At 47.3% G+C, this 26461-nt stretch overlaps 1 protein-coding gene and 1 long non-coding RNA gene across 4 annotated transcripts in view; one reads left to right on the forward strand and one right to left on the reverse strand.

The window, feature by feature from the left end:
• The window catches only part of LOC126507226 (uncharacterized), a 24028-nt gene extending 4624 nt beyond the window's left edge, over positions 1 to 19404 (reverse strand). Inside the window, exons 1-2 of the long non-coding RNA XR_007593462.1 lie at positions 19149 to 19404; positions 9958 to 10021 (exon numbers count right to left, since the gene is read on the reverse strand). This is a non-coding gene — a long non-coding RNA (uncharacterized lncRNA). The remainder of the gene's footprint in view (positions 1 to 9957; positions 10022 to 19148) is intronic.
• The window catches only part of Dglucy (D-glutamate cyclase), a 78097-nt gene extending 54363 nt beyond the window's left edge, over positions 1 to 23734 (forward strand). For all 3 annotated transcript variants that reach the window (XM_050151463.1, XM_050151464.1, XM_050151465.1), the window contains exons 9-13: positions 1774 to 1873; positions 4387 to 4535; positions 8599 to 8718; positions 16950 to 17101; positions 23314 to 23734. In XM_050151463.1, the coding sequence (XP_050007420.1) occupies positions 1774 to 1873; positions 4387 to 4535; positions 8599 to 8718; positions 16950 to 17101; positions 23314 to 23463 (671 nt within the window). In that variant the 3' untranslated portion in view covers positions 23464 to 23734. The remainder of the gene's footprint in view (positions 1 to 1773; positions 1874 to 4386; positions 4536 to 8598; positions 8719 to 16949; positions 17102 to 23313) is intronic.
• The last annotated feature ends 2727 nt before the right edge of the window (positions 23735 to 26461 follow it).

The following is a 26461-nucleotide window of genomic DNA, read 5'->3' on the forward strand; positions in this document are numbered from 1 at the left end:
GGGGGGAGAGAGAGAGAGAGAGAGAGAGAGAGAGAGAGAGAGAGAGAGAGCGAGAGCGAGAGCGCCCTGTTCCTTTCCTGAGAGCTTGGCTGGGTGGCTCTCAGGGTCTCAGGGCTGTCTGGGCTGCACGATGCCATGGGAGGTACCATTGCTTTATGGGATTCTGCAGAACTTTTGTTACATTTGGATGAAGTAAATGAAGCAACTGGACCTGTTTGTGAAAATTATTTCAGTCTGTTTTTGAGGCCTAGCAAATGATTTAGAGGGGGTGGGGGAACAGCGTGGTCCTTTCTCCCCTCTCTTGGGCACAAACTCAGCAAGGATTGTACCCTAGCTCAGATGAGGGAGCCGCATCTCTTGACCCGCCTTGACAGAGGTCTTGTGTGTTCTTTCTTAGACATGTGGCTCAGTTGTCTGCCTGGGCTTCCAGGTACCCACACCCCAACACCAGTGCAGCCAGGGGAGTGAGGGGGACCTTGAGTCAGTACCCACTTTTTACTAGCTCCCAGCCAGGTAACTGACAGGTATCAAGGCCATCATGGGTCTACCCCAGCGAACTGAGTGTGTGGGCATAACTTTACAGAAGCAGTACTCAGGAAGTTCATGTGGCCTAGCCAAAGTCGCATGCCTCTAAGTCCCGTGACCAGGGGCACTGCCTAGCAATTTCTGTTGGCCATCTTTCCTTCGGCTTGGATATTTGCCCTGGGCCTGTGAAAAAGCCAGGATTCATCCCCAAACTGCTGGGAGATATATAAATGAAAATTTCAAATTTCAAATGAATTTCACTTGGGGGGAATACATGTATGTCTTCCACATAATCTACAATAATGTGTTTTATTTGTGTAATCGCCGACACAGTTTCTGCACAGCTTATCCTAGGGAGGAAAAGAAAGCCACCAGCCCAGGAAAGTGTTATATTTTTTTAAGAATCAATTTCACTCTGTTGATACAAGTTCACCACTGCCATACAAGTACAGATCCCAAGTCTCTGGGCCCCTGCTTCAGTTGGTATTGGTCTCCTCTGAAGGAGTGCTTAGGTGGAGAGGGAACTTATAAGATCTGGGGGTAGGGATTTAATGGCTGGTTTTAATGTCTCCTTGTCACCTGACAAAGGAGTCTCAGTTGAGGAATTATCTAGATCAAGTTGGCCTGTGGATTAATATTGCCAGCTGAACTAACCCTTTCTTTACTAAATTGCCTTGGGTAAGGGTGTTTTAGCTCAGTAACAGAAATTAAACTAAGACAGAACTGGAGTTGTGCTACCAACACACACACACACACACACACACACACATATATACACACATGCACACATACATACTATATCTGACATACAACCTCCTTGGTGTCACTGAGCATCAATTTTCCCCTTCAATAATATAGAAATAATAATCACTTTATGGAAGAGGATTATGAAAATTAAATGAGCGCATGCATGTAAAAATCCTGGCACTCTGTCCTGTGGGCATCTAAACGAGTACATGGGACTCTTGCTGGCAGTGGGTTGGAATAGACCTTCTGTTGACACAGCATCATGGGGCATCTTACACACTGCACATCCCCAGGTCGGTACTGCTCCAGTTCAACCCTCCAGCCCCTATCAACTCCGGAGTTTAGTTAGGACTAGAAGTAAACCTACTATCCTCTGAGTTCTAACAAAATGTTCTGGAAGGACACCGCTCAATCACGGTTACGCTACTGCCCTAAGATGCTTTTCAACAGCGCTGTACAATCCCAGCACTGACGAGGCTGCCCTTTGTGTTTGTCATCAAGGTGTTCTGACGACACCAATCCCCATATTAACCTACCGAGGTGGATCAGTGGAAGATGCTCAGGCATTCTTGTGCAAAGATGGGGACCCTAAGTCTCCTAGGTACGTATATGGAACCCAAGATCAGGTGCGTGGGGGCGGGGAAGATCACATCCTGTCACCTTGCTGACACAGTTTCTGCACAGCTTATCCTAGGGAGGAAAAGAAAGCCACCAGCCCAGGAAGCCAGAGTTCTGATGAGCTGTATTAGCCATGAAGTTGGGGCTAGCAGGGTCTGCTTAGGGCTTCATAGAGCATGTCTGGAAATAGATCCATGCCAGCAGGGGAGAGATGGAGCTCATCCCTGACAAAATAAAAAATGAAGTTCGCAGTCTCTCAACAATGGGGTCAAGACAGTAGTCAAACTATTTCAACTGGGGGTAGCCAGCACTTTTAGGAAACAAAACAGAAATAGCATTGTAGAGAGATAGAAACTGCTCTTTGGAAACCCTCCCCCCAAACCCTATGGGTGTGTATGTGTGTGTGTGTAAGTGTGTGTGTGAGAGAGAGTGTATGTATATGTTTTGTGGTTAAACATTTTGAAAACCCCTTTTCTGTAGTATGTTTCAGATTTTATAACTTATACAGTGCTTTGTAAATCAGTACATGCGTGTAACTGAAACAGACACTTATGAAACAATACTGACTCTCGAGACCACAGCACTCAGATGGGCTCCGTGTGCAATGCACTCTGTGCTTTCGCTCCCAGCTTGTTCTGCTGCATCTGTGGCCTTATCCATCTGTCTCTGTCTCCTAAGGAGCTCATGCTATGTTCCACTCATTTTTTCCCTCTTTGAAAGTCAGTCCTAGTGTTTAATGTCTGTGATGGGAATGAGAAGTCGAAACAGCGTGAAACAGGCCTATAGCAGCCAACACTCAGTCCCCCTCCCACTGGCCACTCTGCTGGACGTGGGGCACCGGGGAATGAGCGACCCCCAGGGCACCCTGTTACCCTGACCATCAGTCTCCCGGCCTATCAGCTTCTGACACTATTAAACTGAAGAAGATCCAAGTGGCTGTTTGTTAGAAGGCTGTTGGGGTAGGACAGGAAGATGGATGAAATCCAGGGGCATAGGAAAGGAAAGCAGCCCTCATTCCAGAGTCTTCCAGGGAGGAACGAAAACAACTGATAAAGCCCAAACTGCTCCCATGTGGGACTGAAGAGATGGTTCAGTGGTTAAGGGCTTTTACTGCTCTTGCAGAGAATCCAAGTTTGGTACCCAGCACCCACATGGGGCAGTTCACAGCTACCTATCACTTTATATCTGGGGGACTCTATGAGCCCTTACAGTCACACACACACACACACACACACACACACACGCACGCACACACGCACGCGCGCGCAAACACAGATACACATTGATAATAATAAAGATGTAACTTTAAGTAGTTCAGGGGCCTGCAAGATGGCTCAACAGGTAAAGGTGCTTGACACCAAGCCTGATGGCCTGAACTGGACCCCCGTGATCCACATAAGGTGGAAGGAAGTTGTGTTCTGACCGCCACCTCATTTGCTGTAGCACACGTGTATCCACGCTCCATCCATACACAGTAATGGTAGTAATGCGTTTAAAAACATAGTCACAAAAGTACAAAGTCATCCTTAGCTGCATAGCAAGTTAGCCAGCCTAGGCTATGGGAGACCTTGTCTCAAGGAAGAAACACAAAACCCAAACAAACAAAAAAGCTATGCTTTCTCAGGGTCAAGACATTTGCGAACCTGAGTTTATCCTAGCAATCCTTCCCCCAGCTCATCCAAGCAGTGTGTCTTATAAAACTGACAGTTTTCACTTACCAAAGGAACTCAAAAAGCAATTAGTAAACAAACTCACATCTTTTACTTCACTTTTAAATGTTGCTGAATCTCTAAGCCTTGTTGTAAATTGCACCCTTTGAGTTCTATAATTTGGCCAAAACATCATATATATCAAATGTATTGTCAATAAAAAAAACATCTGAGTATTGCTTTAGCTCTTGAGAAGCCTACATCCATGTCTGGATGTGTACTGTCCTATTTGTGTGTATGTGGTATGAGTGTGTGTGGTGTGTATGAGGTCTGGATGTGTGTGTGTATGGTCTATATGTGTGGTATGTGTGTGTACGGTGTAGTATGTATGTGTGTGTGCAGTGTGGTATGTTTGTGCATGAGAGAGAGAGAGAGAGAGAGAGAGAGAGAGAGAGAGAGAAAATGAGGAGAGTTAATGATGATCCTACCTAAATCTGAAATCTGCACCATCTCCTATCCCTGAATAGACTTGCTAACTTGTCTTAACTTTGACTTGTTCTGAAATTCTTTCTGGTGCGGTCAATGTAGTAGAGAACCCAGCTTTACCCGTGTGGAGGTCCTGGGAACCCCTCAGGCTTCTGGCAGCTTCGCTGAGCTCGTGTCTCCACCAGCAGCAATGTAGTGAGTTAGTTCCGCTGATGGCCCCCACTCCTGCACGAAGTAGGCCTCAGTCAGGCATAGGATTAAAGGAGCCAAGAAACCAAGGGACGTTCCCGAAGACGCACGGTTAGAGCCAACACAGCTGCCATTGTCCCCTTGAAGACTCACCACCATTGCTTCCGGGCAGATTTGACCACCTGGTGGCCATAGAGCGTGCGGGGAAGGCTGCTGACGGCAGTTACTACAACGCCAGGAAGGTGAACATCAAGCACTTAGTTGACCCCATCGATGACCTTTTCCTTGCCGCACAAAAGATTCCTGGAATCTCATCCACTGGTGAGTGGGGGCACTAAGATTTCAACACGAACACATCAGCGCTAAGCATCTTTTTTCAACCATCGAGCGCAGGCCAGGCAAGGACGGCATGCACAACTATTGCTTTTCACCCCCCAAACTGGGCTTTGTTTATTTCAGCCAGTCTAGACGCTAGTGACACCATGATTAAGAAATGCTTCAGTCAGACAAAACTGTTCATTATCTTTGGTCCATAACTGGTTTTCACTTTGGGTCCACACATGGCCCATTTTTATTCATTTTTCTCATATGCTTATTTCTAATAACATAAAAAGGACCCATAAACCCTCCCACCAATATAAAAGTCAGGACTGAAATAACTAAATTCTAGCTTACTGATCTTCTTTTCTTAATTCCTGCTTCTCTCCATCCAACATTGAAAATGGTAAATATTACCCAGGGTCCTTTGTTCATTATCACGCTGTTTTGTTTGTTTGATTTAGCTTGGTTGTTTTACTTGGTCTGTTGTTATTTTTGAGACAAAGTCTCATGATATAGCCCATGCTAACCTCAAACCCACCATCCTTGCTTCTTGGTCTTCCTAGTGTTGGAATTATAAACACCATGCAAACTGGTTTATTTTTTTTTCTCCTCATTTCAGTATTGGCAACGAAATCCAATTTGTATTTACTAGGCAAGCTCTCCATCACCGGAGCCACATCCTCAGCCCACTTTTTTTTTTTTAACTTTCACTGTGCATTTTTTTGACTTGAAAGTTGATTGGCTGTTTGACTTTAAGTCCCTCCCAGGTCCTACTGGGATGCACTTTACAACCATTGCATTTGAGTGAACGCTTTTGCTCGTTGGTTTGGGGATGATTCGCTCTATGTTTATCTATCTGACTAGAAAAGTCAAAGAACGATCCCATTTTAGTTGTTAAGAAAACTGATTGGCATGTCTACGGGTTGCCTTGGTAATTTCATATTGGGACCTCCCATGACATGATAACTCTGGGTTCTATATGTGAACAGCATCTGTGACTGTCAGAGCCCAGTTGAAGGCAGCACAGTGAGCTGCCCTGAGTGGCAGCCAAATTAAGAATCTGTACTGTGCAGAGGAAGGGTGGGCCGAGTAGGGACACCCTGGTTCTAGGAGGCTATGGGTGCTGATGAGGCAGGTATCCCAGGCCAGGGTGAAGTACAGTGGGAGATTAGAGACACCGAGTGTACTTTCAGTTCTGCTGGGAACTAGCTGTGTGACCTTGCAGATCATTTTTACCTCTCTGGGCCCCAAGTTCCTCTTCTGGGGAAGAAATACTTCAGTGTTATGTATAAAGGTCCTTCCAGATGAGGAACCTAGGGAAAGAGTGGTGAAGAACCTGTCCAACGTCCCCTTGTTCCTCCTCCACCAGCTTGGTCACAGGGTCAACGTTCATTCCACAGAGCCCCTCCCTGTGTCTCAGCACACGAGAAAATAGTTCAGTGGGCTTTTCCGTCCTGCTTACGCTCAAGGTTATGCTTCGATTATCAACACAAAAGGCATGTACTAGAGCTAACTTCAGGGGCACCCAGTAGCTCAAAAAATGTCATTGGAAACAGTTCCACTGGGACTCAGCACAGTCCCACACCTCGGCTGAAGTATGGAACAAAACCAGAAATTTATCCCACCCATCTCTCTGGCCTAGAGGGGACAAGGTCCTGGATTGTATCCCCAGGGCTGAGGAGAAGAAGAGGATACGGTGGAGAAAGAAGAGGGGAGATGGAAGGAGAAGGAGGAGGAGGAGGAGGAGGAGGAGGAGGAGANAAAAAAAAAAAAAAAAAAAAAAAAAAAAGAAATGCAACAGTCCCTTAGGAGAAAGGGAAGTGACACACACAGAGCATTCTCCATTTGCCCAATTCCGAAGTAATTAAACTCATCGTGAAATATTAACAACAGTGAAATCGAGGCATGCTGTATCATTTCGATCATACAGGCTGGATTTTGTCACGGGTCATCTGAAGAAGCGCTTCCCTTTGTAAGTATATTAAATGTGAGCTGAGGAAACTATTACTGTTACTAATACACTGCTTGGGTTCTGAACTTTGTACTTTTCTAAGAACTTTCACAACCGTTTTTGTTTTGTTTTTTGTTTTTTATTTTCTATCCTGCTCAAAAACCCATGTGGTAGGAAGGAAGTAGATGAGAAAACGAGGCTCAATGAGATTGAAATTGCCTGGCTTATTAGCATTGCCAGCAGGATTTGGGGCAAAGTGCAGCCCCCAGCCCCTACTATCAAAGAATCACCTTGCTGTTAGGACTGAGCCAGTCTGCAAAGGATGCTGGCTAGCTCTCCCTCCTCCCTCAGGAGGCCTGGGGTAATAAAAGCCTGTCGTCCTGAGCTTCCCACTCCAAACCTCTGAGTGTTTCCCAGCTCCATTAGTCCCCTCTGACTTCTGAGGTTTTGAGGAGTGAATGAAACCTTCTGGGTTGACTAGAAAGTTTCTGCAAATCCCCACATTTTCCCAGAAGAGGCTGTGGGTGGGACACACGCAGTGTGGTCGACTGGGTTGGTTTCTCACTTCCTGTCCCTCTGGGTTGGGCAGATAAAGGACCCAAGGCCTGCAGGGAGGTGTCTCCCACAAGAGGAATGAGTCCAAAGGAGCAATTAGCAGGCAGAGCCTGGGAAGCTGTAAGAGCGTCCCTCCCCCACCACATGTGTCCTGGCCCTCCCTGGTATCTTACTGCCCTGACACTTCCAGGGTTGGGTCGCTTTTGTCCTTCTGTCATGCTGTCACTAATGCAGAAACCATTCTGAGAAAAACAGCCAGGGTAGAAACAGAAAATATCCTCAGGGTGTTAGTGGAAGGTCACTCATACCTGTCCCGGTCTTTTGGTTCAGTCTGATCTCCAGTGCCTGAGATGGTCTAGCTCCCCATCTCCATCAGTTCACTGGGGGTGCTAGCCTCTAACATAGTGGTTCTCAACCTCCCTAATGCTGAGGCCCTTTATACAGTTCCTCATGTTATGGTGACTCCCCCCAACCATAAAATTACTTTGTTGCTACTTCATAACTGTAATTTTGTTGTTGTCGTGAATCATAATGTAAATATCTGATATGCAGGATATCTGCTATGTAACCCCTGTGAAAAGGTTGTGCTACCCCAGAGGGGTCAGTTCACAGGTTGAGATCCACAGCCCTAGCAGAATTAGTCTATGTATCCTAAGCCCTCGTGGAAGAAACTGAAACACAATAAAACCCAGTTCTGTCCTAGAGACTCTGGGACACGCCCTTGCATAAAGAAGTCAAGGCCATCCTTACTATGCTGTGCAGCATGGGCCCCAACTCCTGTGCTAGGGCAGTCTTTACAGCTAGCTCTCCAGAGCAGCTGTGACTGGATCCCTTGCAGCTAAGGTCACTCCCAGACTGTCCAGTCTGCAGCAGTGTGCCTTCCAGCGAGGATGTTTCAGACATTGGCCAGATGTCCCCTTGGTTTTGTTTAAAATGAATCACATGCATGAGTTTCCCATTCCGTAAGCAGAAGCCTATTGGTTGCAACCCCTTTGGGGGTTGAGTGACCCTTTCACAGGCGATGCCTAAGACATGTTATGATTCATAACAGTAGCAAAATCACAGTTCTGAAGAAGTAACAATAGTAATTTATGGTTGGGGTCATCACAACGTGAGGAACTGTATTAAAGTGTTGAAGCATTAGGAAGACTGAGAACCACTGGGCTAGAGTAAGACACAGTTCACCTCTTGGCCAATGGGATGTTGGCCAGTCACATGGTACAACTCAGTGAGGAGAGCCACTGTGTGGGGGCTACTGAGTGTCACTGTACCCTTGTTTCCAGTACCCCTGGTTACACGTCAGAACACAAGGCACCCCACCTGTAACTGGATGTGGGGGCCTTAGAGAAGACAGAATCCCACTCCTGTGAGCTCCAAAATCAGACCTACTCTCCCAACTATCGAGGTTTCTAGAAGACATGAAGAAGAATCAATGTCTGGTTGTCAGAAATATATTCAGAGCCAACCACTGACATGTGGGGGAGGGACTGTCTTGTCCTCCCTGCTCCCGCTCACTTTGCCCTGAGCCTGTACACTGACTGTTTCTCTTCCCTTCAGGAGTGGGTGATGGAGGCAATGAGCTTGGGATGGGCAAGGTCAAGGAGGCTGTGAAGAAGAACATAAGAAATGGAGATGTCATCGCCTGTGATGTGGAAGCCGACTTCGCTGTCATTGCTGGTGAGTACCTGGCTGCCCAGGGTAAGTCACCTGGCTTGAAGCCTGACCAGGTGTGTTAGACAGTTTCTCATTACTGTGACATCTACCTGAAAGAAACAACCCAAAAGGATGGATGGTTTGGGTGCATGGTCTCAAAGGGTTCAGAAAACAGTTACTGGCTTTATTACTCCTGGGTCTGTAGCCAGGCAGCCTGTGGCGGTAGAAAGGCTGCCTATTCTACAGTGACCGGGAAACAGAGCAAGAGACCTTGTGCTTGCCTGGCAGGCTACTGCTTCTTTTGTCCTATCTGGGTTTGGACCCTATTGGACAGTTCTGCTCACACTCAGGAAGGACCTTTATCACTCAGTTGTTGTCCAACACGTCAGTCTTTTCTGGAAACACCCTCTAGACCACCTGTGCTTGACTGCTTTCCCAGACACCTCTCAATGCAGTCAGATGAACAACCGAGATAACCGTTACACCGGAGCAGCTTTCCTTCTCTCCAAGGGGCTCTAGGGGGCACCAGGGGAGGGCGAGGCCCTGGGTGGGAATTCAGCCATTCGGTTAACATTCACAGTGTGCCCAGGATTTGTTCTGGGTTCTGGGCACCAAGAGAGATGTGTGCTGAAGAACCTCTTTCCTGAGCTGAGAGACGGTGACCAGGTGACATGGTGAGGAGAGGTGTGAGGGCAACAGGGCAGGTGACAGATAAGAGTGACAGGAGGCCATTTGATCAGCGCCTATAACGTGGTGGACAAGAGAAGGGCTTCCCACAGCTCCTTTTGCCAACTTCCGCCTCAGGCTCCCTGTTCTTTCTGTTGCTGCCCTTCGTCATGGAACCTCAGGGCCAGCCTTTCTTGTATGTCCAGGTGTTTCAAAGCCTGGCTTTCCCTTAGTCTCACCAGAAGTTTCTGGAAATACTGACACCTGGAAAAGGCTCTCTCCCCTTCATGGTCAGAATCAGCCTGGAAAGGAGCAAACACCATCTAGGATGGGAAATCTGCTGGTGAGTTGCTGGAGGCTCACTGCATAAACCTGGAAGTCCTGCTCCAGGGAGCAGGGTGCACACCTTTAACCCAGCACTTGTGGGGGTGCAGGTAGGCCAGTCTCTGTGTTTGAAGCTGGTCTATACAGTGAGTTCCAGGGTTCCAAACCAGCCAAGATTACATAGCAAGACCTGTCTCAAAAACCCAAAACTCAAAACAAGCAAAAGCAATGCCAGGAGAATATGAAAGATCACCTTGATTTGGGGGGACTTACTTCTGGACACTCAGCTAGGTTCTCATAGTGAATATCAGGAAAATCTCTCCTGTTTGTGGTGAACCTAGGAAAAAGGAAACAGTTCAGAAATATTACCATCTTGCTCTATTCTAAATAAGATCTGGCCTCAAAAGAAACTTCAGCCTGCTGTGGTGTGAGGAAAGCCATACTTGCCTGAGAGAAGGGAAATACCCAGGTTCGGCCCATGGCCACCTTCCAGTGAGGGAGAGGAGACACCCAGCTCTGGTTCTACAGAGTGAAAGGAAAGATGCTGGGGACTGCAGACCACCAGACCCTGAATTTCCTGTAAACAGCCTGTTTTTCTCTGCTCTGAGCAGCCTACAGCTGCCCTGAGCACGAGACCCTGACGGCAGGGGAGTGGTGGGTTCTGATAAGTCTGCAGTTGAAAGATCCCGAGAGCTGGGGCGTGGCCAGAGCACTACATAAGCTGCCCCTGAGCACAATAAAGTGGGTATTTTTGGCATCCTTGTCTCAAGGATGTCCCTGTGATCCTGTCTGTCTGTGTATGCTTTTAAATTTTCAGCCTAGTTCCCATAGTGCATAGCAAGTAAAGTGCAGAACTAAACCAGTGTAGTTTTACAGAAAGAGATAAAGAAAGCTATGCAACACTAATCAACAGAAAGCAGACTTCAGAACAAAGAAAGTTACCAGAAACAAAAGAGCACATTCAGAATATAAAAGGGTCAATAAACAAGGAAGATATCACAATCTTTTGTGTATATGTATCTAACACCAGAGCGGATACACAACACACACACACACACACACACACACACACACAAGGGGAAAAGATCTGCAGAAAAAAAAAATAGACGAGCCAACTATTATAGCTGGATATTTTACCATTTCTCTATCAGAAATAGACAGATAATAGCAGGCATAAAATCTGTAAGGACACAACTGAACCCAATAATGCTATCAATCAACTAGATATAATTGACATATATATTAGTTTCTTGTCTATTGCTGTGATAAAACGCCACGACCAAAGCAGTGTAGAGAAGACACTGTTTATTTTGGCTTGTGGCACCAGAGGGTTAGGGTTCATATGACGGGAATGACAGCAAGCAGCACGGCAGTAAGAACAGAAAATCGAGAGCTCAGGTCCTGAACCACACGCATAAAGTAGAGAGAGCAACCTCTAAGCAGGCCAGGCTTCTTACTCTCAAAGGCCACCCCCAGTGATGTACTTCCTCCAACAAGGACACACCGTCTGCCCCTCCCTTAAACTGCACCACCAACGAGGACCAAGCAGTCACATGCCGATGACTATGAGGAACAAACGACTCATTCAAGCCACCACAGAGTGCGCAGATTAGAAAATAAGAAAGGACTGACTTCAGTGATCCTAGCTTTTCCACCTTAAGGAAGTAGAAAGAAGAATAAATTACGACTAATGTTGCAGAAGAAAATGAAGAGTAAAATGATCAGAAATTGAAAAATAGAAAAATCAATAGATAAAATCAACAAAACCAAAGGTAAGTCTTTGAAAAGATCAATGAAACTGATAATCTAGCCAGGCTAAGACTAACAGGAGTAAAAGTGTGAATTACTATAGAAATGAGAGAAGGGATGTCTCTGTAGATTCTATGAACACACAGAAGAGATAAGGAAGGACTATTAGAAACAACCGTATGCCCACAGATTTGATAATATAGATAAAATGCATCCACTTCTTGAAAGACAAACACATACAAAAAGAAATTGAAATAGTCCTTAAGGAAATTGAACCAATAAATTAATACTCTTCAAAAACAGAAAGCACAAGGCCTGGATGGGTCTATTGGTGAATTCTAAAACATTTACAGAAGAAATTGTAAGTTTTCTACAGTGTCTTCCAGAAGATTGAGCCAAAGGGAAAACTTTCTATTCACTATGCGAGTCTAATCATCCTAAATCAATGCAAGGGCACTACATAAAGAAAGCTGTAACTCAGTAGCCTTCATGAACATGAATATAAAAATAACAGGGCTGGTGAGATGCTCAGAGAGGTGTAGCATTTACCACCAAGTCTGATGACCTAGTTTGATTCTAGAGACCCATATGTGCGTGTGCACACACACACACGTGCACAAATATATATGCATGCACACGTATATGCATAAAGAACAAATAAATGTTATTTTTTAAAAAGCCAAAAAGCATTCATCAAAATGTTAACAACAGACCCCAACAATATATTAAAGAAACATATCACTAACAAGTTAGGATTTATTTCAAATAAGAAGGAAGATCCAATAATCAAAAATTAATTCATATAACTTTCGATTTTGACAAACTAAAGAAAAAAAATTACATGCTAAGGCAAGAAATATAGAAAAAATATTTTTAAGAGCCCAGCCAGGAATGGCATGGTAAGGCTGTCTTTTCTCACCAGTTTTTCAGCATCCTATTAGAAATCCTAGTTAGTGCAATAAGACAAAAAGAAGAAATAAAAAGGATATGGATTGGGAAGAAAGAAAATAAGTATCTTTGCAGATGGCATGTTCATCCATATGGAAAATCTGAAAGAAAAAAACATCAACAACAAAAAACTCCTGGAACGAATTAATAGATTACAGCCGTCCTTCAGGAGACAGGCAACCAGTTTGCAAGAGGATTTGAAATTAAAAACACGTTGCTGTTTACGTTAGCACTTCCCCAAATGCAGCACTTAAATATAGGCTAGCAACATGTCATTACTATTGATATAAGGGAAAGTATAAAGCCGTGGTGGAGGATAGCAAGTAAGAACTAAATAAACGCAGAGCTATCCCACGTTCATGGATTCAGAGACTCAACAGTGTCAGGATGCTAGTTCTCCCAGCGTGACCAAAAGTCAGCGCAAAATGAATGAGCACCCCTGGAAGCTATTTCACGGGTGCTGTAGCGGTTGCCTTTCCACCGCTGCTACAAAATCCCTGACGGAAGGAATTTAGTTGGGGGGGGGGGTTGCTTCGGCCCCAGCTCAAGGGGCTATGGATCGTGGTGCAGAAGGCATGGCAGTATCGGCCATCAGGATATGGTAGGGACAGATGCATGCCAATGGTTAGCGCACTCTCTCCTTTTCTCTTTTCTTTCCTTCTTTCCCTTCATTCATTCACATATGTAGTATAGATCCTCTGACCTCCACCTCCAAACCACAAAGGACACAGAGAACTTTAAGAGCGTATTATTAAATGAGTGAGCCAGTTTAAAAAGGCTGTGGGATCTGAACCCAGCTATATGATGTTCTGGAAAACGTAAAATTATGGAGACAGTGAAAAGATCAGTGGTTTCTTAGGGACTAGGAGATCAACGTTTACAGTGTGCTCACCTCACACGGGGGCCCCAGCACAGAGGCTTAAATTAGCTGCCTGTCACGGTCCCCGGCTCATCTCTCCCAGCCCCTACCATGTACCCTATGATCCAGGGACAATGGCGACCGCCGTTGCTTAAATATAGCATGGGTTTTACATTTCATTACTTGGAAAGATGATGTCATAGTAAGACCGAAGGCACTCTTAAGAAGGAGGTAGTGCAGGGTGACGGACACAGGCAAAAATGTGCTGTGTCACCCACTGTAACACAGTCAGCAGTTTCAGCTTGCATGTCAGCTTCATCCTCAGTGCATAACCATCCTATATCATTTTAAACCAATGCACAAAGATTTTAAATTTGCCTTTTCCTTTGTTACAGCTTCTGAAACGTGTTTTTATTTTCTGCATTTGCGCAGAGACTGGGGATGAGCTCTGGAATTGTACCATGAGAATATACTCAACTCTGCTCATCTGTATTATCACAAATGATATTTTGGATAAATAGATTGATAGATACTTAACACTATATAACTGCACCTTTAAAGATGGTTATATTGGTGAACACAATTCTTAAATCTCTTTTCTCTTCCCCCACCTAACAAAGGTCTTACTGTGTAGCCTTGACTGGTCTGAAACACGCTACATAGATATTTTAGATAGACATAATAGATGAAAGATAGATAAGAATATTTTTAAAAATATTTCTTTATTTATTATGTATACAATATTCTGTCTGTGTGTATGCCTGCAGGCCAGAAGAGGGCACCAGACCCCATTACAGATGGTTGTGAGCCACCATGTGGTTGCTGGGAATTGAACTCAGGACCTCTGGAAGAGCAGACAATGCCCTTAACCTCTGAGCCATCTCTCCAGCCCTGATAAGAATATTTTTAACACTATTACTATATTCTTAAAGATGGCCAAGGTGGTGAATTCTAGTGTGATATTTTTAGATGATAGACAGACAGATAGACGATAGATAGATAGATAGATAGATAGATAGATAGATAGATAGATAGATAGAAAGAAAAGTAGATAGGAGGGTAGATAGGTAGAGAGGTCGATAGATAATAGACGGATGGATGGATGGATGGATGGATGGATGGATGGATGGACAGAAAGGTAATTAGCTTGTTTTCATCCATGGATCTGGGTTCAGATAACTCCCTCTCCAAGGTAGATCAGAGAAACAAGAATTTCTCCTCCCTCAAGTGAGAATCTACTCCCACTTTTAGTCAGCCAAAAAGAAATTCTCCAATCAGCCCTTGTCTGACAGGTCATAAGACCAGACTTAACTCAGAAGAATCCTCCTCTCTACCCAGGAAGAAGGATGTTGCACAGAGAGGTCAAGAAGAGCCCAAAGAAGCCAGCCTTGCTGGGTTCCCACCCTCTCTGTTAATATAGACCTTCACCAAAGTCAAAAAGGACAGAGTTCAGAGTGCTCCCAACTAGACAGACAGATGCTGTTTCTGGTGAACTGAGTATCCACCCTTGCTGGGTGCCTTGCCCGTTTAGTTCTTCATCTGGATCTTTCATAGCATCCTCTGTAATAAAACGGTGTGTTTTCCCCTGTGGCTGTTGAAGCAAATTAATTCCATCCAGCCAGAGCTTTTGGGAGCCCTGGTGTGGTGTGGTGTGGTGTGTGTGTGTGTGTGTGTGTGTGTGTGTATATATATATATTATAGTCAGTCAGAGGCTAAGGTAAGTCATCTGGGGCTAAGTCACTGCCATCAAGTGGGGAAGAGGCATTCTAGGAAATGAGACCCCAGGCCAGTCCATGGGACCTGGCACAGTCACGGTCCGTACCATCAGAACTGAATTAGATTGAACACACCTCGGGTGAGGTATCTGCTACAGCAGAACTGTTAGAGTCCTGGCAGAGAAAGGCACCCATGCCCTCGGCGGTCACATGACTCTCCGTGGCTGATGTAAGAATGTGAAGGAGCCGTTCACTTTTCTCACATGCATGTCATGCAGATTTGTTGGGTTTTGTTTATTGTTTTTCGAGACAGGGTTTCTCTGTAGCTTTGAGCCTGTCCTAGAACTAGCTCTTGTAGACCAGGCTGGCTTCAAACTCACAGAGATCCTCCTGCCTCTGCCTCCTGAGTGATGGGATTACACGTGTGCACCACCACTGCCCGGCTATATCATGCAGATTTTAGCACAATTAAACACTTAAAAATAATTTTTAAAAGAAAAGGAATGTGGGCTCTGGAGGGAACAGCCTGTTACATCACAGTCCCCAGCTTATTTGCTGTGTGACATTTACCCCTCTGTGTCTAAGTGGCTGTGTTTCTACGTTGCTCACATAACGATATTGACACTATGTCTCATCAGGGCTTGTTTTAAGGACTCTCGGAGCTATGTGGCACAATATGCAAAAGGACAGCAGACTGAAATATTCAACTAAAGCAGAATATTCTTTTCCCCTGAGAGTACTATTGATGACTCAAGTCACCACTATTTTGTGTAGCACTAAAGAGCCTGTCAGTGATAACTGTCAGCTATGACCACAGGCGCTTGCCAATTTCAGATATGCATATGTAGCAAAAAGCTATCTTAGGATCATTGACATACAATCTGATAGTTATTGTCTAGTCTTCGTTGGTCGGGGTTGGCTGTATCCCTTCGTGCTCACTGGGGGTTATTTGTTTACCTGGCTTCTCCCACCCCATAGCTCCACTATCTCCAGGTAAACTCTACCATAGTATCTACATTGTATGATTCTTTTCTGTGAATCTTTGCTGAACCAATCAGAATAGCTGGTTTCTCTTCCATGCTCCCATAATCCTTTGGAAGTATCTCATTGATTGATTATCTTCCCTTGAGGCTGGCTATGTGTACACTTCTCCCTTCAATTTGATGATCCTCTTTCTTTAAAAGAAATAATCACCTAGTGTGCTGTGTATGCATGTGTGTGTGCGTGTGCATGTGCATGTGTGTATAAGTCAGAGGACAATTTGCAGGAGTCACTTCTCTCCTTCCTCCGCATAGGTGTAGTCCTGGGACTGGAGTCAGGTCATCGAGCTTGGCAGCCAGTTTTCATCCCCTGAGCTGCCTTACCACCCCCTCTTCCTTAACGATGGCACAGCATCTAGAGTTAAACGGACCTCCATCAGTCTTTGACAGGATGGAGAACTCAAGAAGGTGTCAGAGCAGAGTGAATGAAATCATCTCTAGCCCAGAGAATGAGCTCTGGGGCCTGGCTGACAGACTAGGAAAGGAAGTCTGAGGATGACTTAGGAATGGTCTTCAAGACATAAAGGAGTGACCAAACCTCACGTGATGGACTGTCCGCTAATCCCCCAGGGGACAGGCTTCTGTGTACCCTAAGGGGTTGGGATCAGTCCTTGGGACAGTTCTTTACTGTGGGGAATTCTGGAACGGCTTTCTAGGTGCAGTGCCTCTAACAGTCATTAGAAGGGTATAACTTCAAGCAATAGCCCCCAAACTCCAGCTTGAACCAAACTTACCTATGGGGCTCACTAAAACTCACCTGCTCCCCAACAATCCCACATAAATCATATTCAGGAGGTTTGAACTGGAGCCCTAGAATGTGTAGCAAGTCCCCAGGTGACCCCAGTGTCTCCTGTCCATGCCGATGACCTGAGATGGCTTCTGTTGCTTGGAGGCAGCCGGTGGACCACAGGATCTCTACACTTCTATGATGGTTTGTTTTCTTTTGCATTCTAGGTGTTTCTAACTGGGGTGGCTATGCCCTGGCCTGTGCACTATACATTCTGAACTCATGTAATGTCCATGAGCGTTACCTGAGGAGGGCGATTGGATCTTCCAGGGTAGCTGGGGAGCAGAGCTGGACCCAGGCCCTGCCATCTGTTGCTAAGGTAATAAATGCATTGTAGCAGGCCACTGGCCCAGAGGCAGCTTTCTTGTTCGATGGGAATTAAGTAGGTCTGAGTTCCAAACCATATGACCACATCAACCACCATGCTACCCATGAAGTCAAAGACAAAGCTATGTTTGAGGGACTGCCTCCCTGCTGGATCAGGCTGGGAGACAAAATTACACAACACTTTAATCTCCTTATGGTCCTGGGTCCTACATAAGACCTGTTTGGAGCACCCCTTCCTTCCTAGTTTGACTTTCGGCAAGTTTCTTTCCCCTTCAGAGATGAGGTTTTGTCTGCAAAGTGGGTCCATTCAGTACTGAATGGAAACCATCATCTGGGTTGTGGTCAGGAGTAGGGGTGGGGATCCTTTCTGTTCTCTTCACAGAACTGACAGCTCAGTGAGGCCACTGAAACATCTTGGGTAGCACACATGCTGAGATAGGGGGGCGGATCAGGTGGGAAAAGAGTCCTGTGGGTGGATGTAGACAGGAAGGAATCCACTGGAGGGGGTGGGGCAATTCCAGGGAGGAAGGGCATGACCCTGGTTCAGTTGGACCCTGGCTGTGTAAGATTGCTCCTGGAGGGAGGACTGTAGGCTTAGGTGTGATGGATGTCAGAGGAGGGCTTCTGAGCCCAGGATCCACAGGGAGAAACCCAAAACAGCTTTCAAAATCATCCCTGTACATGGTTCTCTGAGCAATGAGCTCTGGGCCTACCGTAGGCTTGTCTAAGGGCCTCAAAGTAGGCAAACCAAACCCCACATGCAGTGCACCAAACCCCGCATGCTGGGCTAGACACTGTAGGCCAGGATGAAGGAAGGTCAGCAACCCTTAAATGTCTTAAGGAAACTTGGGTATGTCATGGGCAACCTGGGAAGTGGCCAGCCCTGAACTCCGTGCTGAGTCTGATTGGTAACAAGGCAGCCGGATGGGCGGTCCCTCCCTCAGCCCTCAGTCTCTATAACTATCCTGGAGCCATCCTGCTCACCAACACTGATTCTAAACCCAGATCTCTCCACTGTGGGCGCTTCTTCAAGGGATGGGACCAGGTTTCCAGGGTACAGATGAAGTATCAGCTTCTTGCTGGGTAGCCCCATGCGGAATCTGAGAAGTTGGTCCGGGGCCCTGGCTAGTGTCTTACTTTTTGGTTGCCGTGAGTAAACACCACGATCAAAGCAGGAAAGTATTTGCTTTGATTTAAAGTTCCAGGGGTGGCCGGTGGGGTGGGGGGGGGAGGCTACATGCTACATCATGCTACAGGCATGGGGACTATAGCAGGAAGCTGAGCGCTCACATCCTCCACCACAAGCAGGAAGCCGAGAGAGCAACCTGGAAGTGGCTCAGCCTGTCTTCCTGGTTTCTCATGGCGGTGGCCTGAAGCAGGCCAGATGAGTGGGATTCCAGACCAGTTCTCTGAGGTGTTTACACCTTGAGACCTGTTGGTCACTGGCTCGGTTTCTAGGTCCGTGTGTCCGTTTAAGACAGGACAGACAACTGTAATGTCTCCCAGCTGGTGCCCGAGCCCCAGTTCCCAACGAACCTCCATATCTAGAGGTTCTTTTCCTGTAGTCCCTTTTCTTTTTCTTATGTTGTCTTGTGTATTTTCTGTTCCCTGGTTCTCTGTCTCTTCCTCCCGCTGTTGAATTCAGTCTCTCCCTGAGTTGGTATTATTACTTCTGCAGAACAGGGAGCTGGTGAGCTCTGGTAGGTAGTACCAAGACCACCCAATAAGAGGCAGAGCTGAAGTAGGAACTGGGGTCTCTCTGATCCTGACTCTGGGCTTTCTGCGGGTGGCCCAGAAGTTTCTCGGCCCCTTAGGATGCTGAGGCATGGGGGGGGGGAGGTGGGTGTGAGACTCAAGTGACATTTTCATGGGGGCAATGGGCTTGTCTTCCTGGGGGACCCAGAGGGCCTTCTGTTCTTTCTTGATGCTTCCTGCATCTGGACTGGAAAACATGGGGGGCAGCCTCCCACATGATTTCTGAGTCACACAAACACAAAGTGTGAACCCCACCCAGCCAACCCCCACAGCCTCACACTCACCCTCTGGGGATGGAAAATTCTCCTCTTGGCACGGATGCCCAGTTCTTCAGAGGTTATTAACAATGCCTCGTTCTCAAGGAGGAAATGGAACGACGTGTTTTTAAGGCGCAAGCAGAAGTACATTTGCTGAGCCGCTCCTGGGGGCCAGGCTCAGGCTCATTCTGGGAAACAAGGAGGACTCAGACATGGCCCCTGGGGAAGAAACGTGGGGAACACAGCAGAGTGACATGGGCGCCCAGATGGATCTCTCCCCTCCCCTCCCCTCCCCTCCCCTCCCCTCCCTCCCTCCCTCCCTCCCTCCCTCCCTCCCTCCCTCCCTCCCTCCTTCCTTCCTTCCTTCCTTCCTTCCTTCCTTCTAGGGATGGAACCCAGGGCTTCTAGGATGCTTACGGGGCAAGTCATCTTCTAGGTGGTACATTCTCAGCCCCACCTAGATCTGTCAAGACCAGGAATATGTACACCTGACTGGAGAGAAAGCTTGGCTTAGGCACCGACAGGCCTTTCAGAAACATGTGCAGTCTGGGTTTGTGTGCTCTGCTGAGAACACCCGGGGACCTGAGGAGCATTGCAGGTAGATAACGGCAGGAATTCCAAATTGATTTTTTTTTCTGTCCATTAAACATCAAAATAGTCTCACAGTATTTTCCCTCTACCTTCGGTCTTAGAAAATAGTATGAGGGACTTAATGTNCCCCCCCCCCCCCTTCACTGTCGCCTCAGCCTGGACAGCTCTGCAGCTTCCAGCTCTGCTCCTGCCGCCACCGGGAGGAGCTGCCCCCCTCCACTCAGCCTCTTAGATCTTGTGGTCCTTTCCCGGAAATCTGCTGGGAGTGGCAATTGGCTCAGCTCTTAGGGACCAGGCAATCGGTCCCTGTGGCTCTTAGCGGCTGGGTGCCAGCCAGTTCCTAACCTGTTGGCTCCTCACACTCACCCTGAGGACACCGCAGCCCGCAGCTGCGGGTGTCCCCGGAGGATGAGAACGGTGAGGGCTGGCAGTGTGCTGGGAGGAAAAGGCCCCATGGCGCCACATGCGTTGCCCCATAAAGAGAGGATATGAGTAATGAGTGAGAAAAGTGGGAGAATGGAGCCCAAACAAAGGGTGGGAAATGCCTGTGGGGGCTTAGTAGCCCCAGCCAGGGCTCTTGACAAAGTACTTGTGTGGAAATGTGCTTGGACCTCCCTCTCATAGGGGGAGCATCTGCCTTCACCCACGGGTAGAACAGAAAGGCCACTGCAGGAACAAGGAGATAGTTTCCAGAAAACACTTGCCAACAATTTCCCCAGTGTGTGTGTGTGTATGTGTGTGTGTGTGCGCGCGCGTATATACATATTCATGTGTATACATGTCTGTGGTATACTTGCATGTGTACTCACATATATGCAGAGGCAGGAGGCTACCATCAAATGTCCTCCTCAATCATTCCACCCCTTACTTTCTGAGGCAGGGTTTCTTGCTAAATCTGGAGCTCACCAATTAGGCCAGAATGGGTGGGCAGCAAGTCCCAGGGATTTCCTGTCTCTGCCTTCCGGCTCTTCCGTGAGCGCTGAGGACAGGAGTCTCATGTTTATATGGCAAGCACTGTACTGCCTGGGCCGTCTCCCCGGCTCCCTGTCACAAGTATTTGAAGTTTGGGGTGCGTGTCCGCAAGGCTGTTGGCGCGGCTCACTTCTCTAATTTCCTCGAATGTCAGTCAGTTGCCCTGTGTCTCAGTCAGTGCAGGTTGCTAGAACGAAACGCCATAAATTGGGAGACCTCACCAGCTAGCTCTCAGTTTCACGGTTCTAGAAGCAGGGAAGTCCAACACTAAGATGCCAGTTATTAAAAATACTGCAAGATCCCCGAGCGCGCCCACAGGGGACAGCGAGAGATCTAAGATGGCGGGAGGAGGGCAGGGGTCGCCGGGAGTGGGCGTGGCTTGTCTCTTAAAGAGACGAAAACCATAACTCCAGTGGAGTCGGTGCCTTGGTGGAGATGCTCTTCCTGGCGTATAGATGGCTGGCCTCTCACTGTATCCTCATGTGGTAGAGACAGGAAGCATGTGGTCCCTCGTCTTTTTATAAGGGTGCTGGTCTTATCATGGGAGCTCCACCCTCATGACCTTATTACCCCCCAGAGACTCCATCTTCAAATACCACGGTATTGGGAGCCGTGAATTCGAAGGGTTAACAGAGCTTCAGGCTATAGTAAGAATGCCCCAGAAAGCATTCCCTGCCCCCCCCCCCAGTAAACTGAGTTCAGTGTACTCTGTGCTGTGACTCTATATACTGTGAGTCTCTGCTCACTCATCTAGCTTGGGACCACCTTGGGGGCTCGAACCTGTCAACTTACCCGTGAATCCCTGGGTCAGAGACTGTCACAGCAGGCGCTCAGGAAAACTGATGGAGAAGGGATGTCCACCGCCTCACCAGGAAGGTGGCAGCCTTTGATGTCTGCGGTCCTGCTCTAGATCTCTTTGGTTCATTCTTGTTGGTGGAGGAAGGAGGGAGAAGGTGTTTGATTTGGCCCCTCCTGCCTGTGGCCTTCACCAGGGACATCCACATTTGTGACTTAGACAGTTAGTTCTTTGGGACCTTATTTTTGGAGGGAAAGGAAAAGAGGTGGACCAACCCCTACCCCTTAACCAGCAAGTGAGTTAAGGAGAGCAAGCTCTGGGCTTTCTCCACTGTAGTTGGCAACCAGATCATCCCTACTGTGTGCTGAGGGCCACGTTGGGTGCTTTACCACCAATATCTCATTTGGATCCTCACAACAGCTTCTGAGGGCACGCTGCCAGCAGTATCAACAACGCCCCCATCCTACAGAAGAGATTTCCAAGACACAGAGCGGTTAGACACTGCCATAATCAGATCTCTGTGACCTCATGTCCTCTTGGGGACCAGCTGCATTTTCTCCATGGCTCTTCTCCCTCTAACTTGCTCCCATGCCCATGGTGGAAAATGGGGGTGGGAGCAGCAGAATTTAGTGTTGTGCTTGTTAGATTTTTTCCTTTGGGTGGTCAACATGACACACGCTAGGGTCATCTTGGAAGGGGAGACAACTGAGAAAATGCCTCCATAAGACTGGACATTTTCTTCATTGATGCTTGATGTGCGAGGGCCTGGCCAATACGGTGGTACCATCTCTGGACAGGTGGTCCTGAGTTGTATAAGAAAGCAGGCTGAGCAAGCCATAGAGAGCAAACCGCTAAGCAGCACTCCTCCAAGGCCTCTGCCTCAGTTCCGGCCTCCAGGTTCCTGCCTTGAGTTCCTGTCCTGAGACTCCCCTCAGTGATGGAGCGTGACCTGAGAGCTGTAAGCAGAAACAAACTCTTTCCTCCACTACATTGCTCTTAGTCGTGGTATCACTATTGTGTTTATCACAGCAATAGAAAGCAGACCAGGACACACACACACCCCTCAGGAGGATAACAATAGCATGTCAGGAGAGCCTTCTGCCGCAAGCAGACCCATGGAGCTCACCCACGGCATGCCTAGGCACTGGGTTGGTGGGAGGATTGCACCTCGGGCACATGTTAGGACCACGCAGGCCTCAGCCAGGGTGTGAAATGCAGTCACGTGACGATAAGCACCCAAAGAAACAGCTGACCCGTTTAAATCCTTTGCTCTTGTTTGAGACAGGGTCTCACTCTGTAGCCCAGGCTGGCCTGGAGCTCAGTGCTTAATCCAGGCTGGCCTTAAACGCAGTGTAATCCTCCTGCCTCAGCCCTGCCAGAATTAGGACGACATCACGTCAAGCTTTCAATTTGTATTTTCATAAGGAGCTTTCCAGTATGTTAATATTTTCACCCCAAATTTTACTTTTTAAAAAGAGGCACATTCCCGGGTGTGGTGTCTCATGCCTTTAAGGCCAGCACTTGGAAGGCAGAGGCAGGTGGCTCTCTATGAGTCTGAGGCCAGCCTTGTCTGTGTAGTGAATTCCAGGACAGCCAGGGTTACAGAGACCCTGTTTTAAAAAAAAGAGGAGGAAGAAAAGAAAAAAAGAAAAAGGAGAGAGAAAGAGACAGAGGCAGGGAGAGAGACCGAGAGAAATACAGAGAGACAGAGACAGAGAGAGATGGAGAGATCTCAAATCCAAAGCTCTTTCTCTACTTAGAGATTCATGCAATCCTTTCTTCCTTCCCCCACCTGACTTTTATCTCTTCTTCATCTCCCTTTTCCCCTCCCAGGAAGAAAAAATGTTGGACATCCTGGTGCAGAACCAAGTCCGGAGTGGAATCTCAGGCATTGTGGGCATGGAGGTAGACGGGCTGCCTTTCTCCGGTGTTCATGATGAGATGATCCAGAAGCTGGTGGATGCCACCACAGAGCACAAGTGACCAGCGTGCTGGCTGTGTGCCAGCTTCCCACCCAGCGGTCAGCCTGTGTCTAGGCAGGAGTACCAGAGCCATTGCTCTAACTGCCCATCATCCTGGCTTCTTCAAGCCACCCTTGTGTCTGCTCTGAGAATCTTTCTGCCTGCTACTTAAGAAATAACTCGTCGACAGTTAACTGCAGGGCAGAGCATAAGAACAGGCATTGCCGTGACCTGGGCTAATAAAGAGAGGCTGGAGTGCCCACACCCACACATGGAGTGTTGGGTTAAAACACTGGGACTTTGTCCTCACCATGACTAACAAAATGCGTATACCTTTGAAATGCGTTCTTTTTCTAACAGTATTCCTTTTACTGTTTGAAGGGGGATCCCCCACAAGGTCCCTCGGGGCATCGCACCCATTGTCCCTCAGTTCTATTCTCTCCTTCTTACACAACCCTAGCCAGAGTCTAAGCCTTCTTTGTGTGGGAAGAAATCCATATTTGCCAGTAGAGCTCAAAGGCGAGCCAGACCTGCTCAGGGCTCATCCCGATCTTTCACAACCTCCAGCCCAACACTTCTCAGCAAACGCAGAAACTGAGCCACTGACCATACCCCGTTATATGCTTCATCCTGACATCAGGAGGACAACTTGTGCGGGATCTGAGCCTACTAAGTGTTGTTTCGTTTCTTTAAACACGTCTGGTACAGTTCTTTAGGGGCATTCATTGTGAAGAAGGAACACATTGTGAAGTAGGCTTTGCAGGATGCTGTGGAGAGGGATCCTGGGAAACAGGACACACTCACAAGCAAGCTGGTGGGCCTGGCTCGCGGAGGTAGCACGCTCTATCCAAGTGGGCCAGCTCCCTAGTCCCTGATGTCCTCTGCACAGCTGACACCCTGTTGCTTAGCTAGGAAAGGCATTCCCCTGAGTTCATTTCTTGCCTCCCCTTGCATGCCAACCCCAAGTTGGCCCAGCCCCTTGCATCTACTACTTCCTGCCTGTTACACATGGCTTCTACTGGCCTCTCCACACAGTTCATTGCTCTCTCGACAGGATGGAGAATGTGTGGCCTCTTACCAAATTGTGTATTCTCTACATCAGAGATGTGACGCGCTTGCCAGAAGTACAGAAACAGAGGAATGTGGTCTTTGGGGCAAGGTAGATGACACCATGTAGCTTCTGATGCAGACAGCACATTTGAAGAAGTAGATTTTGTTCAGATGAGATTGGCTCACTCTCAACTCTCCTCTGCTTGTCACTTAGAAAAACTACATTTCCCAGCCTCCCATGCAGCTGGGACTCACGTGACCAGGATCAGGCTAATGGAATATGAGTAATAGGGCTATCGAACACTTCCATACGTGGCCATAATTGCATGTGGAGTTCTCTCTACATTTCGTCTCTTACTTGAGTAGATGGGCAGGGGAAATCCCACAACTATGGAACTGCTTCCGGAAAATTCTGGGGTGTCCCACAGACTCAAATGGAAACTTGAGGATGATATTATTGGAGCTTAAAAAGGAAACTCCATGGTAGGAAAACTGTAAATCTCAGCAGGTACCTAGGGGGTTGGGGGGTGGGAAAGATGAGGGGGGAAGAAGTCATTTAAGTTAGGCTGATATGGAGGTCTTCCACATGGTGGCAGGCAGACACTAGATGGTAGCAGGGAAGGTGGGGGTTTAGAGACAGAATAAGGAAGCCTGCAGGGACAACAAAAGAATGTGTAGGCTCTGCTCAGCACCTGAAAGAGAGAAAGGAAAGGGAAAAGGGGGAGCTGTATCTTTCTGAGTCAGGACCTCAGGGTTGCTCCCTGGGACTAGGGGACAGGGATTCTAGGAAGGAAAAAATACAGCATCTCATTAAAGGGATAATTGCTCCTCTTACTCCTTTAGCATGGGTTAAGATGGGCACATCTTCCTAGGAGTGGTCCCAACTTCCTGAACTTCCCAGCTGGGTTAACTCGTCAGGGAAAAGCCAGCGACATCTCTCTACCAATCTTTACAGTAACAGAGTCCATTCATGGACGGATTTGAATCTGTCATCACTTGGGAAGAGGCTTGCCAGAAAGCAACCGTCTACTAAATTTTAAGAATACTGTGTGTGTGTGTGTGTGTGTGTGTGTACATGTGTAGGCGTGTGCACATGCACATGAATGTGGAGACCAGAGGTTGGCCTTGGATGCCTTCCCCAATGGTTTCCCACTTCCTTTCTGAGTTAGGGTCTTTCCCTGAGAAGACTGGAGCTCACTGATCATCTTCGTTAGGGTTCTATTGCTGTGAAGAGGCACCGTAACCATGGCAACTCTTAGAAAGGGAAACATTTAATTGGATGGCTTACAGTTCAGAAATTCTGTCCATTATCGTCATGGTGGAACATGGCAGCATATAGGCAGACTTGGTGCTGGAGAGGTAGCTGAGAGTTCTATATTTTGTGCAGGCGACAGAGAGTGATCTGAGACACTGAGTGTGGCTTGAGCGTATGTGAGACCTTAAAGCCCGCCTCCACAGTGACACACTTCCTCCAACAAGGTCATACCTACTCCAACAAGGTCACACCTACTCCAACAAGGCCACCCCTCTTAATAATGCCACTGCACTGATCTGGCTAGACTGTCTGGCCAGCAAACCCCTAGCACCTGTCTCTACTACTCCAGACTTGGCATCAGAGCCTGGCTAAGTTTTGTTCTTTTGGGGTTTTTTTTGTTTTTGTTTTTTGAGGGTTTTTTGTTTTGTCTTGTTTCATTTTGTTGAGACAGGATCTCACTGTGTAGCCTTCCTGGCTGCCCTGGAATTCACATTGTAGACCAGGCTGGCTTTGAACTTACAGAGATCAGCCTGTCTCTGCCTCCCAAGTGCTGAGAAAAGGCGTGTGCCACCATGCCTGGCTATTTTTTTTTTAAATGTGGATCCTAGAGACTGAACTCAATCTCCATGCTTGCACAGGAGACATTCTCCTGAGGAAGCCGTCTCTTCAGGCCCTTCTCCCTGGACATCTTATGAACATAAAATAAACTTGTACT

Source organism: Alexandromys fortis, unplaced genomic scaffold, assembly GCF_014885135.2.
Source record: "Alexandromys fortis isolate MF-2015 unplaced genomic scaffold, M_Fortis_MF-2015_v1.1 scaffold_63, whole genome shotgun sequence".
Lineage (NCBI taxonomy): Eukaryota > Metazoa > Chordata > Mammalia > Rodentia > Cricetidae > Alexandromys > Alexandromys fortis.